This window comes from Heteronotia binoei, chromosome 2 (genome assembly GCF_032191835.1).
Source record: "Heteronotia binoei isolate CCM8104 ecotype False Entrance Well chromosome 2, APGP_CSIRO_Hbin_v1, whole genome shotgun sequence".
Taxonomy (NCBI): Eukaryota; Metazoa; Chordata; class Lepidosauria; order Squamata; family Gekkonidae; genus Heteronotia; species Heteronotia binoei.
Window position 1 is genome coordinate 192,810,358 of NC_083224.1, and position 20,839 is coordinate 192,831,196.

Below are 20,839 nucleotides of genomic sequence, written 5' to 3' on the forward strand. Positions count from 1 at the left end.
TCTGGGGACTTTGGGGGTGGAGCCAGGAGACATTGGGGGTGGAGCCAGGAACAAGGGTGTGACAAGCATAATTGAACTCCAAGGGAGTTCTGGCCATCACATTTAAAGGGACAGCACACCTTTTTAAGTGCCTTTCTTCCATAGGAAATAATGGATAGGAGCACCATCTTTTGGGGCTCATAGAATTGGACCCCCTGGTCCAATCTTTTTGAAACTTGGGGGGTATTCTGGGGAGAGGCACTAGATGCTATACTAAAAAATTGGCGCCTCTACCCCAAAAAATAGCCCCCCCAGAGCCCCCAATACCCACAGATCAATTCCCTATTATTCCCTATGGGAATCATTCTCCATAGGGAATAGAGTGCCCAGTAGACATTTCCCTTCCCCCACGCTTTCTAAGGGGGAGGAGGGCCTCCAAACCAGGGAATCCCCGGCCCTCTCCCTCCCTCTCTCTCACACACAAATACTTACTAGATCTTCTTCCTGCAGAACTCTACTTGCTGTGAAAACGAAAGCAAAAGAAAGGGAGGGGCCGTTCTCCATGGAAACTATTACTGACCCTTTCCAATGAAGCCCTTCCTGTTTCCTGCGCAGCCTTGAAGGCACACATTTTACAAGCGGATCAGGAGCTCTACAACTACATGATGCCTACACGCATGTTCTCCCCCCGCCGCTTCCGGATTTTTGGAGAGCGAGGGAGGAGGCTGCAAATTCAGAGGTCCCTCGCCAGGGCGGGGGGGGGGGGGTTGGGAAGCCTATTGATAGGACAATGTATTGCATATATTGCAGTGTTTATGTTCACCCCCCCCCCCATCCCCAAACAATTTTTCCCCCATGGCTTCAACTAGGGGTCATTTTGTAGAAAAATAGCTGGTGGAGCTCATTACCATAACTCATTAACATATGCTGCCACCCCCCAGCCAAAAGCAACCTGATGCAAGAAAGGAGAGCCCCGGGCGAGCGAGGCCTGCTTGGGCTGGCTAGAGATCCAGCTAGCCCAAGCAGGCCTCTCTTACCTGGGGCTCTCCGGGGCTGCCTCTCCCCCAGTCAAAAGGCTAGCAAGCCACCTGCCACCCAAAATCACATAAGAAGCGGAGAAAGGGTGGTGTGGGCTTCTCCAGAGGTTATGAGGGCTGCTGGGGGCGTGGCAAAGCCCCTTGTGGCTGGCTGGCTGCCCCCTCTCCTAATACAGGGATTGTTATGCAGCTGCACCTACTATTCGATGGACAAGGTAGGTGGGGAGGAGGAGGGGGAACCCTCAGAAAGCTTCAGGAGCTCTGCTTCAACATTTCAAGCCTGGCTTCAACATTTCTGGAAATTTTACATTTTTACACAGCATCAGTGCTACTGGCAGAATTTGAGAAGGTTGCATTATGGCATCGTGAACTGTAACTGTGCTGACTGTAAATGTCCTCACACCTCACACTTCAGGTCGACATAGAGAAGAACAGCAGGTTTTAAATGAATATTTTTATTAAAAAATTAACAAGTAATATTAGCTAGGAGGAGAGGAGAGACATTACTATGACTTACGGCTATGAGCTGATGATCTGCCAATTCGTGGTCAGCACAGCTGGATCAAATTTATTCCTGGAGTAAATCGGGCAATACTTGCAGGTGACATTTCCTTTTCACATGTTTGACATGGATGTCCCTTTAGTTCGCCCTGCTGGGACTTTCAGTGCAGATGACCTAACAGTCTGGTTTGCAAAACAACAACAAAAGTTGCATCTCTACTTTTTGTAAGTCATCCGGATCCAAATGTGCCTAGATTTCAATCTTATCTTTAAGGGTAGAGTCACTACGGTTTTCATTTAAAGAGGGAAGGGCGGGGCTTTTTTTGAAGCAGGAACTCCTTTGCATACTAGGCCACACACCCCTAATGTAGCCAATCCTCTAAGAGAACATAAGAACTTAAGAGAAGCCATGTTGGATCAGGTCAATGGCCCATCCAGTCCAACACTCTGTGTCACACAGTGGCCAAAAAACCCAGGTACCATCAGGAGGTCCACCAGTGGGGCCAGGACACTAGAAGCCCTCCTACTGTGCCCCCCCAAGCACCAAGAATACAGAACATCACTGCCCTAGACATAAGAACATAAGAGAAGCCATGTTGGATCAGGCCAATGGCCCATCCAGTCCAACACTCTGTGTCACACAGTGGCCAATATATATACACACACACACACATACATACACACACACACAATGTGGCTAATAGCTACTGATGGACCCTTGCTCCATATTTCTATCCAATCCCCTTTTGAAGCTGGCTATGCTTGTAGCCGCCACCACCTCCTGTGCCAGTGAATTCCATATGTTAATCACCCTTTGGGTGAAGAAGGACTTCCTTTTATCCATTCTAACCCGACTGCTCAGCAATTTCATCGAATGCCCATGAGCTCTTGTATTGTGAGAAAGGGAGAAAAGAACTTCTTTCTCTACTTTCACCATCCCAGGCATAATCTTGTCAACCTCTATCATGTCACCCCTCGGTCGACGTTTCTCCAAGCTAAAGAGCCCCAAGTGTTTTAACCTTTCTTCATAGGAAAAATGTTCCGTAGGGAAAGAGCTTACAGTAGGCCCTGTACAAAGAGCCCTGTAAGCTCCTGGAGGATTGGCCACATCAGGGGGGGTGCGGCCTAATATGCAAAAGAGCTCCTGCTACAAAAAAAGCCCTAGGGAAGGGGAATACCTGGCCTGTGCCTCTAGCAGTCAGAAATCTATCAGGTGCAGTGGGTACTCTGCCTGCCCAGCTGGAGTGGGTGGGGAATCAGACACCAAATAAATACTCATCATGCCCCTGGTAATAGTATTATTAGGAAAATACAATGTAATAAAAATAAAAGGCCATTCCCCCTTCCTGGGCTTTTTTTTTTTGGTAGCAGGACCTCCTTTGCATATTAGGCCACACCCCTGGATGTAGCCAATCCTCCTGGAGCTTACAGCAGGCCCTGTACGAAGAGCCCTGTGAGGAATTCTAGCAGGACCTCCTTTGCATATTAGGCCACACCCTTCTGATGTAGCCAATCCTCCTGGAGCTGACAGTGGGCCCTGTACGAAGAGCCCTGCAAACGCTCGGAGGATTGGCTACGTCAGGGGGCGTGGCTAGCGTTGCCAATCCCCAAGTGGGTCAAACAGGAAACGACAGCATACAGATAATTAGCAAGAAAAAACACGCTGCACATAAGCATTACAAACAATTATGCTGTATAAGTACATAAAGGTCATAAAGTCCCCTGTGCAAGAACCAATCATTTTCGACTCTGGGGCGATGTTGCTTTCACAACGTTTTCACTGCAGACTTTTTTTTTTTTTAAACTTTAAATTTTTATTAATTTTAACAACAATTATTAATTCGAATACACTTTTAACATTTAAACATTTCAACATTTCTTGAAAGATGAACAACTATGTAACAGTTATACGTAGATTATTGTAAGTCTCCTCTTATTCTTTATAACAGTAAATGTCCATAAATCCAAACAATAAGTTATCATTCTTTTAAATATAATACTCAATAATATGAAAAATCAATATATTTTTTTGGTACATATTTTTGAGGATCCTCTTCTAAATTTATATAAGTAAAAAACGGAAACCATTTTTTAATAAAATTATTATTCTTCCTTTGTGTCTCCATTGCTTTTATTTGTATTGCCAGTTTATCCAAAGCTGCTACCTCCCATATTTTTGTCAGCCATTGTTGTGTTGTAGGGGACGCATCTCTTTTCCAAAATTGAGCAATCAGTAACTTTGCCGCCATTATCAAAAGACTTATTAATTCCTTTCTCAAGTTAGAAAGTTTTGAGTTGGGCCAGAAATTCAAAAGGAACGATTCTGGAGTGAAGGGGATATCTTCAGCTGCAATAATATCAACTATGTGTTTAATTTCTCTCCAAAATTTATTAATTTCTGGACACAGCCACCAACAATGTAAAAACGACCCTTCCTGCTTACAGCCCTTCCAACAATCTGGAGTTGGTTTTATGTGAGCCAAAAAAAGCTTTTTAGGTGTCAAGTACCATCTTGCAAACAGCTTGTAGTTTTGGAGTTTCACATTTAATGAATAGGTGGTGTAAAGTGGAGATTCCCAAATGGATTGCCATTGTTCCAGGGAGAAGGATATACCACAGTCTTTCTCCCAAGCTTTCTGTTGGGTTGTAATATCAGACCAGTCCTTAGCATTAATTAAGTTGTATATAGTCGACGTTAATGTTTTAGTTCGTTCTGTATTCTTTTTTAACAGGTCTTCAAAAGTTGTTAACGGCCTGTCTATCACTTCTACAATTCTGGGGTTATGTAAGATGAAATGTATTTGTTGGTACTGAAACCATGGGATTGATATTTTAAATTGCGTTTCCAATTGTGTTTTAGTAAGCATTTGTCCATTCTTAATAATATTTTGGAACTGGTATATTCCTGCCTCTCTCCAAATTTTAAAATCCCCTGGTTCACGTCCTGGTTTAAACCATGCTTGACCCAGAAAGCTTGCCATCGGCGAAGTGGATGGTATTAAAGTTTTTTTGTGTTTATCCCAAAGTTTTAAAGTCAGAGCTAAGTATGGGTTATTATTTGCGGCAAAGTGTCTGTCATTAGGGTTGTTCCAAATGGCTTCCCATAAATGGTCATCTGTTAGATATGATGCCTCAATTTTTACCCAGGGTTTTCCGCAGTACTTTATTGCATACATTAATATGTTTTTTAAATTCGCAGCTAAATAATAAGCTTCTAAATTAGGTAGACCTAGCCCTCCCTGTTTTATTGGTCTTGTCATTAATTTAAATTGAAATCTTGGTTTTTTGTTTGACCATAAAAATTTAGAAATAAACTTTTGTCTTTCTCCAAAATCCTTAGTTGAAATATAACAGGGTAGGTTATAAAATAGAAATAAATATTTAGGAAGAACAAAGGTCTTAATCATATCAATTTTTTCTAACAACGTCAGATTTAATTTACTCCACTGTTCCAATTGTAGTTTAATGGTACTATCCATTACTTTGTAGTTGACTGCATAGAGGTCCTGTAAATTTAATGGTATTTGTATACCCAGGTGCCGAATCGATTTTTGAACCCATTTGAACGGAAAGGCGTTTAGTAGAATTGATTTAGTATTTGGAGACACTATGATAGGGTATAATTCAGATTTTGTATAATTTATCTTAAAACCTGATATTCCACTAAATATTTGGATATGATTTAATAGTGATGAAATAGATTGGAGGGGGTTTGTAACATAAAAAACTGCGTCATCGGCAAATAGACTCAATTTATACTCTTCGTTTCCTACTGATATGCCAGTTATCGATTTCTCCTGACGTACCGCAAAGGCCAGCGGTTCTATAGAAAGTGCGAATAGTATAGGGGACAGGGGACAACCCTGTCTTGTACCCCTATGCAACTCCAAGTCCTCAGATCTATAGTTATTAATATAGATTTGTGCTTTAGGTTTTGCATATAAAGTTTTAATGGAAGTTAAAAATTTCTGACCAAAACCCATGTATTGTAATAAAGTAATTAAATAAGGGACCTCCACCCTATCGAAGGCCTTCTCTGCGTCGATGGCCAAAAGAACTGATTCTTCCTGTCTTTGTTTCCCCAAAAATATTAAGTCCATTGTTTTACGGATATTATCCGTTAACGTTCTTGTGGGGATAAAACCTGATTGGTCAGTATGTATGTATTCTGTGATGACATTATTCAATCTATTGGCCATCAGAGCAGAGAATATTTTAAAGTCATTGTTTAGAACTGAGATAGGTCTAAAAGAGGCTGGGTTTTGTTTGTCTTTTCCAGGTTTAGGGATTACTGTAATTCTTGCTTCGGACCACGTGTTAGGCATTTCTCCATTGTACATGACCGAGTTGCAGGTGTGAACCAAAGGGTCTAGCAGCTCTTGCTCAAAGGCCTTATAGAATTCTATAGGTATACCATCCCTGCCTGGAGCCTTATTGTTTTTAATATGCTTTAAGGTTTCAGAGACTTCCAGGGGAGTTATATCTTGTTCTAAGTATGCCTTATGTTCCGAAGATATTTTAACATTGTAGTTTATTGAAGTAAGATATTCTTTAATTTTGTCAGGTTTTGGGTTCTCTGATTCGTATAACTTTTGATAGAATTTCTGAAAAACTTGAATTATATCACTTGACTTAGTAACTAGGGATCCCTGTTGGTTTCGCATATTATGGATAAGATGGGAGGCCCTCGTTTGTGTGGTCCTCTGTTTAAGTAGTTTTATCGATTTAGGTGTTTTAGTAAAATATTTTTGATTGAGTATCAATAAGTTCTTTTGTATTTGAGATGTTTCCAATAGTTCCAATTTTTTTCTTTCCTGTTCTAATGTTCTTAACAGTTTTTTCCCTCCTTTTTTTGCATATTGCAGTTCCATATGTTTGATATTATTCGTAAGGTCTAGTATTAGTGATTGTCTTTCCTTTTTATGAGTGGAAGCTATTGCAATTAATTGCCCTCTAATAACTGCTTTAAAAGCATCCCACAATGTGCTTTGTGTTACATCCTTGGTGGTGTTAAATTTAAAGTATTCCTTTATCGCTGCTGAAATTTTTTTACAAATCAGTTCATCTTGTAGCAATAATTTATTTAGTTTCCAATGGTATCCCTGTTTGTCTTCAGATTGAGTGGTAAATGATCCCGTAACCCAGGAGTGATCTGAGATTGTACGGGGGCCTATATCTGCTTCTTGGATTTGGTTAGCCAACTTTTTGCTCACTAGAAGATAATCAATTCTTGTATGAATTTGGTGAACGGTGGAGTAATAAGTATATTGCCTTACTCCAGGGTTTAATGCACGCCATATGTCCATCAAATTAAATGTATCTAATATATTCTGTATACCTGTTGGTTTCAGTATTTTTTTCCCCGTTTTGTATGTTCTGTCTAATTTAGGGTCCAATATGTAATTTAGGTCGGCACCAATTATTATTTCTCCTTTCTGAAATTCAGACAATAGTTGTAAAGTAGTTTTCAAAAACTCTTTTTGATTCACATTTGGGGCATACAAAGATGCTATTGTTAGTGGCTGGCCGTCCAATTCTCCACTAATAAAAATATAGTGACCTCTAGGGTCTGCTTTTACCTTTTGGCAATGGAAAGGTACTGATTTTGATATTAAAATTGCTACTCCTCTAGATTTTGATGTTCCTGCTGCCAAATAACTTTGATTAAACCAGTTTGTGGACAATAGTTTTCCATTTGTGTTTTTTAAATGCGTCTCCTGTAGGCATACTATATTTGCTCTATCTCTTTGCATAGTGTTCAGTAGTCTCTTACGTTTTACAATATTATTGAGACCTCTACAGTTCCAACTGAGGAGCTTATATGGGCGTGTCATCTTCCAATCTAACTAACAAAGATAAATAAAAATAGAAAATAAAAAGAGCTCACACAACAAAACTTATCTTAAAAAACAACTTTTTAAACTAACTTCCCTAATTAGGGGAAACTTTTCAGAAACTCCTCCCCTACAAATACCAAACAGAGCAAAGAAAGCTGTTACAGTGCTTTCTTATCTGAAAAGTAAAAGTAAACCTATTACCACTATCCGGGGGCGTTGTTCAAACGTCACAACTTTTCTCCATAGGCAACCATACAAAGTAAACGTTCCCCCCTTCCCTCCTGTAAAGATATAAGCAGACTGAGTGAAACTCCACATTTCAATTTAAACATATCAGAAATGCCTTTTCATATTAAATCTACATATAATCGTACCCTCATTCAATTTTAACTCAAATTACTTTCCCCCCTCCCTTACTATTTAAACCAATTAAAATTCATATAAAATAATATTTAACTTGACTTTCACTATACAGTATGTTAGTTAAAGAATATACGTAGGTTCCATCTGATTTACTTAACTAGCACTGCATTACTTCTTCTAACAATAGAACCTAATACACATACCCAATATCTGCACACTACACTTTAACATGACTTGCACTCTACAGTATGCTAGTTAAAATACTTGCATAGGTTCTATCTGAATTACTTAACTAACACTGCCCTCTAGTGGTTTTGGAAATTACTGTTTCTGACTATAAAACTTAATAACCATACTTAAAGTTTAAATATTACACAGTATAATAACTTCTTCTTGTATCTTCTTCTTTTTTCTTTTTTTCTTGTTCTCATATGCATTGTCAGTTTATTAGTAGTTCATGTGTCAGTAGGGGTTTGTTCTTCTTCTTCCTCTATGTCTGGCGAAAGAGCTTGTAGTTCTTGTTCTTCCCTTCGAGATAGTTTAATGTTCAGTTTCTTTAAAAGCAGTTTTCCCGTTTTTAGATCTGATGCTTTTAGTAGAGCCCCTCCTTTGTACACTATAATGTCAGAGACAGGGCTCCAACGGAATCGAAAGTTCTCAGTGTACAATTTTGTTGCGAAGAATTTCAAGTTCCTTCTTTTTTCTATGGCTTCTGGTGGCAAGTCTAATAAGACTAGTACTCTTTGGCCCTCATGACTCAAGGCATCTTTCTTCCTAGATTCCTGAAGTAGTCTAGCTCTCGTTGTGGGAAATGCGAACTGGACCAATATATCTCTTGGCCTTCCTTTCTTTGCTAAGGCAGGCGGTCCCAGACGTAGGGCTTTTACAATCTCAGGAGCTGTGCTATTTTCTCAGCCCAGCACCTTCAGCAGCCATTTATTAATAAAGGGTAAAATACCCATTTCTTCTTCCGCGCCCTCATTAATCCCTCTGAGCTTCAAATTATAGGCTCTCCAACGGTTTTCAAGCGTTATAATTCTTGCATTCAGCCTTGTTTCTTTAATTTTTATTTGCTTTATTTCTGTTTGCAATGCAAGTGAGGCTTCTGCATTGTGTTCGGCCATTTTGGCAGTTACTACCATGTCGTTCTCCATCTCCTCAAGTTTTTTGTTTATTGGAGCTAGCCAGCTTTGCATAGATTCCTTAAAGAAGGTATGTATGTCTTCTTTAAGCTGCAAAATGTCTTTTTTTGTTAAGGGAGCCTCGTCCATCTGCAACTGCTCAGTCCCGGGGGAAAGTTGTCCTGTTGCCATAGCTAAGGCCTCTTGGTTTTCCCGCCCCGGTGAGGAGTTAAGGGGAAAAAACTTCCTTACCGACTGGGTCGTCTCTGTCGCCTTCTTCGTTCTCAGTTTTGGAGTTTCCTTAGCCTTTGCTTTGTTCTTTAAAGGTTTTCCCATTTGGGGCTGTTTTTAAAGTCTGCGATTTAGCAATAGGGCCAGGATTTCGGAGGGAAGGAAAGGAGCTGTGTTAATTTGCGTCCACCATTACCCGGCGACGCTCCGCCCCCCCCCACTGCAGACTTTTTATGGGGTGGTTTGCCATTGCCTTCCCCAGACCTCTACACTTTCTCCCCAGCAAGCTGGGGACTCATTTTACCGACCTCGGAAGGACGGAAGGCTGAGTCCACCTGGAGCCGGCTACCTGAACCCATCTTCCGCTGGAATCAAACTCAGGTCGTGAGCAGAGGGCTTCGATTGCAATACTGCAGCTTTACCACTCTGTGCCACGGGGCTCTTGTATAAGTACATTCAGCGGTCATTTTGTAGAAAAATAGGTGGTGGAGCTCATCCGGGGATTGTTATGCAGCTGCACCTACTATTGAGTGGACAAGGAGATGGAATTCTCAGGAGGAGGAGGAGGAACTCTCAGAAAGGTTCGGGAGCTGCGCTCCTGTGAGCTCCCACTGAATCTGAGGACATTTATATCTTCACAATTTTAAATCAATACAAGTCAACATCTTTCACCACTTTCAGTTACTTTCAAAGTTCATAAACATAAATTAATATCCAATCTGGACGCTTTAGCTGAAAATAGAAGAAGGTACCAAGTCCTGTTGCGCTTGTATATTTCCAGACGCAGGTAATACCTTTACGTGTTAAATGAAATCGACAAGCTAATGCGTCTGAGAGCAGTTGCTTAAGTGCAGGGTAAGATTCATTGGATATTGTATAGGTTATAATATGATTTATGTGTATTGATTATTATTTATATTGATTTTGTGGTGATCTCAGTGCCTAGTTCATTAATGCAGCCAGTGGAAATGGTAAACGAAACACGATAATAGCCGGTCTTGTGTCGCCGCACCGGTTGAACGAGGATTGCTTCCTTAAGGATTTCAAGTGGCTTCGTGGTACTACCTGCATCTGAACATATGAAGCTGCCTTCTACTGAATCAGACCCTCGGTCCATCAAAGTCAGTATTGTCTACTCAGACTGGCAGCGGCTCTCCAGGGAAATATACAAGAGCAACAAGACTTGGTACCTTCTTCTGTTTTCAGTTCAAAGCATCCAGATTGGATATCAATTTATGTTTATGACCTTTGGACTTTGAAAGTAACTGAAAGTGCTGAATGACATCGAATTGTACTGATTTAAAACTGTGACGATATAAATGTACTTATTGATACAGCATGGTTGTTTGTAATGCTTTTGCGCAGCGTGTTTTTTCTTGCCAATCCCCAGGTGCGGGCAGGAGATCCCCTGGTTTGGAGGGCCTCCCCCTGCTTCAAAGTCATCAATGGGGGGAGGGAAATGTCTGCTGGGCACTCCATTATTCCCTATGGAGACAGATTCCCATAGGGTATAATAGAGAATTGATCCCTGGGTATTTGGGGCTCTGGGGTGGCTATCTTTTGAGGTAGAGGCACCAACATTGCAGCATAGCATCTGGTGCCTCTCCTCAAATCATCCTCCAAGTTTCAAAAAGATTGGACCATGAGGTCCAATTCTATGAGCCCCCAAAGGAGGTGCCCCTATCCTTCATTATTCCAAATGGAGGGAAGGCATTTAAAAGGTGTGCTGTCCCTTTAAATGTGATGGTCAGAACTCCCTTTGGAGTTCACTTGTGCTTGTCACAAACTTGTTCCTGGCTCCACCCCCAAAGTTTCCTGGTTCCACCCCAAAATCTCATGGCTCCACCCCCAAAACCCCCAGATATTTCTTGAACTGGAGTTGGCAACCCTAGATGCAGTGGGTAGTCTCCCTGCCCAGCTGGGGGGGGGGGTGGGTGGGAATCAGACACCAAATAAATACTCGTCATGCCCGTGGCAACAGTATCATTAGGAAAATATAATGAAATAAATATAAAAGGCCATTCCCCCTTCCTATTCTTTTGTTCGCAATAATAATAATAATAATACTTTCGTTCGCAATAATACTACTAATAATAATAACCTGAATGTCGCCAGGTAAGGGGAATAATCTCAATGTCCCGGACAACCATGACAGTGAAATCGATGACCTTGAGCCAGACATCCTGGAGAGTGAAGTCAAATGGGTTTTAGAAAGCATTACTAACAACAAAGCGAGCGGAGATGACGGTATCCCAGTTGAGCTATTCAAAGTCCTAAAAGATGATCCTGTTAGAGTGATGCACACATTATGTCAACAAATTTGGAAAAAACAACAGTGGCCACAGGATTGGAAAAGATTGGTTTATATTCCAATCCCAAAGAAGGGTAATGCCAAGAAATGTTCAAACTATCCTACCATTGCACTCATTTCACATGCCAGCAAGGTCATGTTAAAGATCCTACAAGCTAGGCTTCAGCAGTATATAGATCGGGAACTACCAGAAGTTCAGGCTGGGTTTCGGAGAGGTAGAGGAACTAGAGATCAAGTTGCCAACATTTGATGGATTATGGAGAAAGCATGGGAGTATCAGAAAAATGTCTATTTCTGCTTCATTGACTATGCTAAAGCTTTTGATTGTGTGGATCACAACAAACTGTGGCAAGTCCTTAAAGAGATGGGAGTACCAGACCACCTCACATGTCTCCTGAGAAACCTGTATAAGAGTAAAGAAGCAACTGACAGAACAGGATATGGAATAACTGATTGGTTTAAAATAGGAAAAGGAGTTCGACAAGGATGTATATTGTCACCCTGCTTATTTAATTTATATGCAGAGTACATCATGCGGAATGCTGGCCTGGATGAAGTACAAGCCGGAATTAAGATTGCCGGAAAAAACATCAACAACCTCAGATATGCAGATGACACCACTCTAATGGCAGAAAGTGAGGAGGACCTAAAGAACATCTTGTTGAGGGTGAAAGAGGAGAGCACAAAAGTAGGCTTGAAACTCAACATCAAAAAAACTAAGATCATGGCATCTGGCCCCATCACACCTTGACAAATAGAAGGGGAAGACATGGAAGTAGTGACAGACTTCACATTTCTGGGATCCAAGATCACTGCAGATGGTGACCGTAGCCATGAAATTAAAAGACGTTTGCTCCTTGGGAGGACAGCTATGGCGAACCTGGGCAGTATAATAAAAAGTAGAGACATCACCCTGCCAACAAAAGTCCGTATAGTCAAAGCGATGGTATTCCCAGTAGTCATGTATGGCTGTGAGAGCTGGACCATAGGGAAGGCCGAGTGCAGAAGAATAGATGCTTTCGAGCTGCGGTGCTGGAGAAGACTCTTGAGAGTCCCTTGGACTGCAAGAAGATCCAATCAGTCAGTCCTAAGGGAAATCAACCCAGACTGTTCCCTGGAAGGTCAGATGCTGAAGCTGAAGCTCAAATCCTTTGGCCACCCAATGAGAAGGGAGCACTCCCTGGAGAAGACCCTGATGCTGGGAAAGACAGAAGGCAAAAGAAGAAAGGGACAGCAAAAGAGGAGATAGAAACATAGAGTCGTAGAGTTGGAAGGGACCTCAAGGGTCATCTAGTCCAACCCCCTACACAATGCAGGAAACTCACAAACGCCTCCCCCTACATTCTGTTACTGATGCAACTAACACGAATTTGAGCAGACTTTGGAGGATGGTGGAAGGCAGCAGGGCCTGGCGTGACTTGGTTCATGCAAAGAGTCGGACTCGACTGTGCGGCTGAACAAGGGGAAAGAACGAGGGTAGGAACTACACTTCCCGTGATGCCCCAGCGGAAGTCTCGCCCCTGCCCTCCCCTTCTGCGCTTCCTTTTCCGTTCTCTCCGCCCTGCCTTTTCCAGTTCCGTCGCAGCCTGACCGAAGGCCGATTGGAGCATTTATTGGAGCGGCGGCCTCCTTGGCCAATAGAAAGCGCGCTTCCTCCATCCGTAGGCCAATGAGAGGCCGGAGGGGGCGCAGCCCGGCCGCCAGACCAACGGGGAGGGGGCAGCGAGGGGGAGGGGATGCGAAGTAGTTGAGGAGAAGGAGGCGGCGGCGGCTCCGGGTGGGGAAGATGGTAGGTGGGCGCCCCTCTTTCTCCCCCCTGTGGCGGGGCTGCGTGGGGAGGCTTGGCCTTCAGGGGGTGGGGCCTGGCGGGGAGGGGCGGGGCCTGGCGCTGCTATTGGGGGTGGGGTCGTGCAGGACGGGGAGGGGTCCGTGCTAAGCCCTGAGGCTCAACCAGGAGGCCTGGGGGGCCCCTCGAGACTGTTGGGGGTCTCTGTAGTTGTGCTGGGGGGGGCTAGGGAGGGAGTTAATGCATTTAAAGTTGCTTTATTTCCACCTCGCCCTCCCTCCCGGACTCTGCTTAGGGCAGATCAAGGGGCACCCCATGGGCTTTGTAGAGGGAGGCTTGCAGGGGGGAGGCTTGTTGGACATATGAACGTATGAAACTGCCTTCTACTGAATCAGACCCCCCCCCCCCCCTCTCAGTCCATCAAAGTCAGTCTTGCCTACTCCAGGGTCCCCAGCTGAGGTTTTTCACGCCTACTTGCCTGGACCCTTTTAAGTTGGAGATGCCGGGGATTGAACCTGGGACCTTCTGCTTCCCAAGCAGATGCTCTGCCACTGAGCCACCATCCCTCCCCTGCGCATATGAACATATGAAGCTGCTTTCTACTGAATCAGACCCCCCCCCCCCCCCCCGGTCCCTCAAAGTCAGTCTTGTCTATTCAGACTGGCAGCAGCTCTCCAGGGTCTCAAGTGGAGGTTTTTCATGCCTACTTGCCTGGACCCTTTTTAGTTGGAGATGCCGGGGATTGAACCTGGGACCTTCTGCTCACCAAGCAGATGCTCTACCCCTGAGCCACTGTCACTCCCCATATATACGGACATATGAAGCTCCTTTCTACTGAATCAACCCCCCCTGGGTCCATCAAAGTCAGTCGTCTATTCAGACTGGCAGCGGCTCTCCAGGGTCTCAAGCTGAGGTTTTTATGCCTGCTTGCCTGGATCCTTTTTAGTTGGAGATGCCAGGGATTGAACCTGGGACCTTCTGCTTCCCAAGCAGATGCTCTACCACTGAGCCACCATCTGTCCCTAAAGTCAGTCTTATCTACTCAGACTGGCAGCGGCTCTCCAGGGTCTCAAGCTAAAGTTTTTCACACCTACTTGCCTGGACCCTTTTTAGTTGGAGATGCCAGGGATTGAACCTGGGACCTTCTGCTTCCCAAGCAGATGCTCTGCCACTGAACCACAGTCTCTCCCCTGCATATGAAGCTGCCTTATACTGAATCAGACTCTCAGTCCATCAAAGTCAGTCTTGTCTACTCAGACTGGCAGCAGCTGTCCAAGGTCTCAAGCTGAGGTTTTTCATGCCTACTTGCCTGGAATCTTTTTAGTTGGAGATGGTGGGGATTGAACCTGGGACCTTCTGCTCACCAAGCAGATGCTCTACCACTGAGCCACCATCTCTCCCGTTTGGAGCTGTGACAGGTGCTGGCCTCTGTGGTTGGGGGGGGGGATCTCCTGATGGCTGGTGGGGGGGTAGGGGAGATGTCAGCATGGCCTGTTTATTTGGAGGGGGGGTAGGTGCTGTATAAATGCAGAACTCCTGCAAGGAAAGGAGCCAGCGAGTATCTTTTAGGGGGCTTCTTTCTAACTCGCAGAGGGGGAATGGAATGCACGTGAACTTAAGGGATAGATGGGGGCTTTGAAGTGACCTAGTGAGAATGTTGCTTTTGTCGGTGTTAGAGATTGGAAATGCTTATAAGAAGAAGATGATGTTGGATTTATATCCCATTCTATACTCTGAATCTCAGAGCGGCCTACAATCTCCTTTCCCTTCCTTCCCCACAACAGTCACCCTGTGAGATGGGTGGGACTGAGAGAGCTCTCCCAGAAGCTGCCCTTTCAAGGACAGAGTCCCCAAGCGGCCTGCAATCTCCTTTCCCTACCTGTGAGGCAGGTGCAGCTGAGAGAGCTCTTCAAGAAGCTGCCCTTTCCACAACAACTCTGCAAGAGCTGTGGCTGAACCGCCATTCCAGCATCTGCAAGTGGAGGAGTGGGGAATCAAACCCAGTTCTCCCAGATAAGAGTCTGCACGCTTACCCACTACACCAGACTGGCTCTCTCTGGGGTGTGTGGGACACAGCTTTAGTTGGGTAGGCCACAAGCATGCTGGAGAAGAGGCTTCGGAGGATGTGGGGACTGCTTGCTGACTGAAAGATGACAATCAGGGAGTGGTCATGGGGGGGGGAGCTTGTTTTCTGGGCTTCTCTACAGCTGCTTTTGAGTTTGGGGTCCCGAGCTTCCTACACAGCAGGGGTGGCCAAACTGCAGCTCAAGAGCCACATGTGGCTCTTTCACACAAATTGTGTGGCTCTTGAAGCCCCCACTGCCCTGTCAGCTGGCTTGGAGAAGGCAGTTCTCTTTAAATAATTTTGTCAAGCCAGCCAGTGGCTTGGAGAATGCATTTAAAGCTAAAGTTGTTTATTTCCACCTCTCCCTCCCTCCCCCTCCTTCCTCCCTCCCTCCTTCCTTCCTTCTTTCTTTCTTTTATATGAACATATGAAGCTGCCTTCTACTGAATCAAACCCCCTTTGGTCCATCAAAGTCAGTATTGTCTTCTCCAGGGTCTCAAGCTGAGGTTTTTCACACCTATTTTGCCTGGACCCTTTTTTGGAGATGCCAGGGATTGAACCTGGGACCTTCTGCTTCCCAGCAGATGCTCTACCACTGAGCACCGTCCCTGCCCCTTTCCTTCCTTCCTTCCTTCCTTCCTTCCTTCCTTCCTTCCTTCCTTCCTTCCTTCCTTCCTTCCTTCCTTCCTTCCTTCCTTCCTTCCTTCCTCCCTCCCTCCCTCCCTCCCTCCACTTCCCTCCACATCTTCCTTCCTCCCTTCCCTTCCCTCCCTCCCCCCACATTTTCTTTCTTTCTTTCTTCTTTCTTTCTTTCTTTTCTTCTTTCTTTCTTTTCTTTCTTTCTTTCTTTCTTTCTTTCCTTCTTTCCTTCTTTCCTTCTTTCCTTCTTTCCTTCTTTCCTTCTTTCCTTCTTTCTTTCTTTCTTTCTTTCTTTCTTTTCTTTTCTTTCTTTCTTTCTTTCTTTCTTTCTTTCTTCCTTCCTTTCTTCCTTTCTTCCTTTCTTTCTTCCTTCCACCCCCTCCCTTCCTTCCCTGCCTCCTTCCCTCCCTGCCTCCTTCCTTCCTTCCTTCCTTCCTTCCTTCCTTCCTTCCTTCCTTCCTTCCTTCCTTCCTTCCTTCCTTCCTTCCTTCCTTCCTTCCTTCCTTCCTTCCTTCCTTCCTTCCTTCCTTCCTCCCACCTCCTTCCTTCCTCCCACCTCCTCCCTCCCTCCCTCCCTCCCTCCCTCCCTCCCTCCCTTCCTTCCTTCCTTCCTTCCTTCCTTCCTTCCTTCCTTCCTTCCTCCCTCCCTCCCTCCCTCCCTCCCTCCCTTCTCTCAAACATCTGACGTTTGTGTCTGGCAGCTTTCAAGTATCTGCCATTATTCTGCATGGCTGTTACGTTAAGCAAGTCTGGGTCCCCCTGCTACACAGGAAGGTTTCAGCCAAAGGGAGTCTTGATCTGTTGGGTGCTCTCTGGCTGCATCTTCTTGTAACTTCCTTTACCCGCCTGGTGCTTTTGATGGCTGACGCATCCTCAAGGCCCTCTCTTCTGCAGACTCATAGGATAGTCTCCAGGGGATGTCAGAAATGGCCTCTCATTTGCATGAAGTCATAATTACTTAACTTTTTATTCCATTGTGAGAGGTGCTGAGCAAAAACTCTCGTATGATTGGCAGATAGATTCTTAATTTAGAAATAGGCAGGGGTGGGGCGAGCTGCTAAAAGATTTGCAGTGTGAATTTTCTAAACTGCCTGTTTTTACAAATAGTACTAAATACAATTTACAAATATATATCCTACACAACACAAACGTTTAAACACCAGGCAGTAAGTGGAAACCTAGACTCCCATCCAGTTTGGTGTAGTGGTTAAGTGTGCGGACTCTTATCTGGGAAAACCAGGTTTGATTCCCCACTCTTCCACTTGCACCTGCTGGAATGGCCTTGGGTGAGCCATAGCTCTGGCAGAGTTGTCCTTGAAAGGGTAGCTTCTGGGAGAGCTCTCTCAGCCCCACCTACCTCACAGCCAGTCTTCCCTCTAAGCTGAGTTAGTGTGAGCTAGCTCACAGATTTTTCGCCTCCAGCTCACACCTTTTTGTCTTAGCTCAGGAAGGATGACCGCAAAGCCCAATAATTTATGCAGTAGCTCACAACTTTAATGCCAGTAGCTTACAAAGTAGAATTTTTGTTCACAAGACTCTGAAGCTTAGAGGGAATATTGCTCACAGGCTGTCTGTTGTGGGGGGGTGGGGAGGTAAAGGAGATCGTGATCGCTCTGAGACTTTAAGATTCAGAGTACAGGGAAAGGAAAGGTCCCCTGTGCAAGCACCAGTCATTTCCGACTCTGGGGTGACGTTGCTTTCACGTTTTCACGGCAGGCCTTTTTACGGGGTGGTTTGCCATTGCCCTCCCCAGTCATCTCCACTTCCCCCCCAGCAAGCGGGGGACTCCTTTGACCGACCTCGGAAGGATGGAAGGCTGAGTCAACCTCAGGCCAGCTACCTGAAAACCCAGCTTCTGCCGGGGATCGAACTCAGGTCTTGAGCAGAGCTTAGGACTGCAGTACTGCAGCTTTAACACTCTGCGCCACGGGGCTCTTTTCAGCCTATAGGGCGGGATATAAATCCAATATCTTCTTCACCCAGCACAGGCCTGCCTCAGAGGGATGTTGTACTGTTGAGTGCTTTGAATTACCTTGCATCCTGTAGCTGTTTGGTGATGTTGTTCCCGGCTGGAGCCCTCTCTTCTGGGGTGAACACCCTCAGGACAGTTTGACTGTGCATGCCTGTGGTCTTTGTGCCACCAGAAGCTGCTGTTTAGGCAAAATAGTGAGGGGGGAAAATAGGCGTGTGTGTACAAATGGTGTGCATTTAAATAGCAGGTTGCACAAATGGTGTGCATGAACAAATAAGCAAAATTGACAAAAGAATTGCAAAATTCATGAATACTCTTCCAAACAAGGAGTCCCAGTGTGCAGGCAGTTGACTTTAGAAGGTCCTTCTTCGACTAAAACTCTTCCAGCATAGGGTGCTCCGTGAATTCTTAAAGAAGACGTTCCCGCTCAAAAAAAAACACGGCAAAACTTCCAGTGCGTTCCCCACTGCTTAACTACTGTTTTTGATAATTATATGGGAATATAAATTCTCCAAAAACTTTAAACCGGCATCACACTCACAAGTGGCTCAATAGTGATGGAAAAAATTAGCAGGAATGGAGGCCCTAACAAGAATAAGAGTAGGGCATTTGAACTTGATTTGTCAAGACAGTGGTATACCTCCTAAAAACCCCAAACCCCAAACTGCTTGCTCAGTTGCTTAAGTTTTGTCCCCCTCTCTGCTGTATTTGGAGGAGCTTTACTTCCAAGTACTCGCGATTGGTTACTTGTGACCCTGACCTGGATTAATAATAAAATAAATTAAACTTGCCTAGGCAAGTTTGCTCTTGTCAGGTCCTGAAAGTTCAGTAGGGTCGATCCTGGCAGGTTCTTGGAAGGGAAACCTCCTTGGAATACCGGGAGTGGGAGGCAGAGGCAGGCTGTATCCAGCCACCTCTCTGAAATCCTAGCCCAGGGATGATGAACTCATTTGTTCTTATATTTATTATATATTCTGGGTTTTTTAAAAATGCTATCTTTGTTAATTGTTAAATGTTTTTTAACTGTTGTTAGCCGCCCTGAGCCCATTAGGGGAGGACGGGATATAAAGCTGATAGACAGACAGGATATAAAGTAGATAGATAGACAGGATATAAAGTAGATAGATAGACAGACAGGATATAAAGTAGATAGATAGACAGACAGGATATAAAGTAGATAGATAGACAGACAGGATATAAAGTAGATAGATAGACAGACAGGATATAAAGTAGATAGATAGACAGAGAGAGAGAGATTATGAGGGCCGGATCTGACATAAAAGAGACCTTGTTGGGCCAGGCCATGTGTGTACCTATTTAAGATTAGGTAGCAGAGATATAAATTTTATAAAGAACACAGACAAACGCAAAACTTAAAACGTTAGCACTCGTTGGTCTTAAAGGTGCTTTCTTTGTATCTCTCCCGTGGGATCCAGGGAACTGGGCAAAGGAAGCTCTGACTCTTCCTTCCCCAAGGACTTGTGGCGGGGGCGGGGGAGCCTCAGTCAATAGAAGGAAGAGAGGCTTGGCTCAGTAGCTCTGTTGTGCCTGGCAAAGCAAGCTCTCTCTCCCCAAGGGAGGAGCCTCAGCCAATGGAGAAAATAGAGGCTTTGCTCTGTAGTTCCTGTGCAATTGGGCAAGCCTTACACAAGCAAGCTGTTACGCAGAAGGAAGCAAGAGAGAGGGAGAAGGAAGCAGATGACAGCCAGTTGCTCGGGGGCCTGATAGGATCCCTCCGGAGGCCTGATTCAGCCCCTGAACTGAATGTTTGACACCCCTGTCCTAGCCCCACTAGTGGGTCCCCAGATGTCACCGTGACCTCCAGGCACACAGGCACATACGCACAGATACTTTTTAAAGAGACTGGTTACATGCTGCCCCACTCAGCTAACTCCAGTGGTTTGTATGGTTTCCTGGCAGCATCCCTTCCAGGTGAGCCTTCTCTGCCCCAGGGAACCCAACATGTGGCCGTCCCAAAGCCTGAACGTCACTTGTGCTTTTTTGAAAATATGTATTTTTCTCCTAGGCGGACTTTCTGAAAGGCTTGCCAGTTTACAACAAAAGCAACTTCAGCCGATTCCATGCGGATTCTGTATGTAAAGCATCAGTGAGTATCTCCATTCTGGGCTATAAATTATGAACATATATATGAAGCTGCCTTACCCTGAATCAGACCCCCCTGGGTCCCTCAAAGTCAGTCTTGTCTACTCAGACTGGCAGCGGCTCTTTCTCCAGGGTCTCCAGCTGAGGTTTTTCACGCCTACTTGCCTGGACCCTTTTTAGTTGGAGATGCCGGGGATTGAACCTGGGACCTTCTGCTTACCAAGCAGATGCTTTACTACTGAGCCACCATCTCTCCCCTACATATGAAGCTGCCTTATACTGAATCAGACTCTCAGTCCATCAAAGTCAGTATTGTCTTCTCAGACTGGCAGCCGCTCTCCAGGGTCTCAAGCTGAGGTTTTTCACGCCTATTGCCTGGACCCTTTTTAGTTGGAGATGCCGGGGATTGAACCTGGGACCTTCTGCTCACCAAGCAGATGCTCTACCACTGAGCTACCCTCCGTCCCTGAAGGAACACAACCTCCCCAAATCAGGCATCCCTCTCTTAAAACCAGGTTCAAATGAACATATGAAGCTGCCTTCTACTGAATCAGACCCCCTCAGTCCATAAAAGTCAGTCTGTCTCCTCAGACTGGCAACGGCTCTCCAGGTCTCCAGCTGAGTTTTTCTTGCCTATTTGCCTGGACCCTTTTGAGTGGGGATGCTGGGGATTGAACCTGGGACCTTCTGCTTACCAAGCCACCGTTCCTCTCCTAAATACATATGAACATATGAAGTTGCCTTCTACTGAATCAGACCCTCGGTCCATCAAAGTCAGTCTTGTCTTCTCAGACTGGCAGCGGCTCTCCAGGGTCTCCAGCTGAGGTTTTTCACGCCTACTTGCCTGGACCCTTTTGAGTTGGAGATGCCGGGATTGAAGCTGGATCTTCTGCT

The 20,839-nt window shown here is 44.9% G+C and overlaps 1 protein-coding gene across 1 annotated transcript in view; it reads left to right on the forward strand.

Moving 5' to 3' along the window:
• The window catches only part of DDA1 (DET1 and DDB1 associated 1), a 37,667-nt gene that overhangs the window by 9,896 nt on the left and 6,932 nt on the right, over positions 1–20,839 (forward strand). Inside the window, exon 2 of the mRNA XM_060233113.1 lies at positions 19,869–19,949. Coding sequence (XP_060089096.1) covers positions 19,869–19,949 — 81 coding nt within the window. The remainder of the gene's footprint in view (positions 1–19,868; positions 19,950–20,839) is intronic.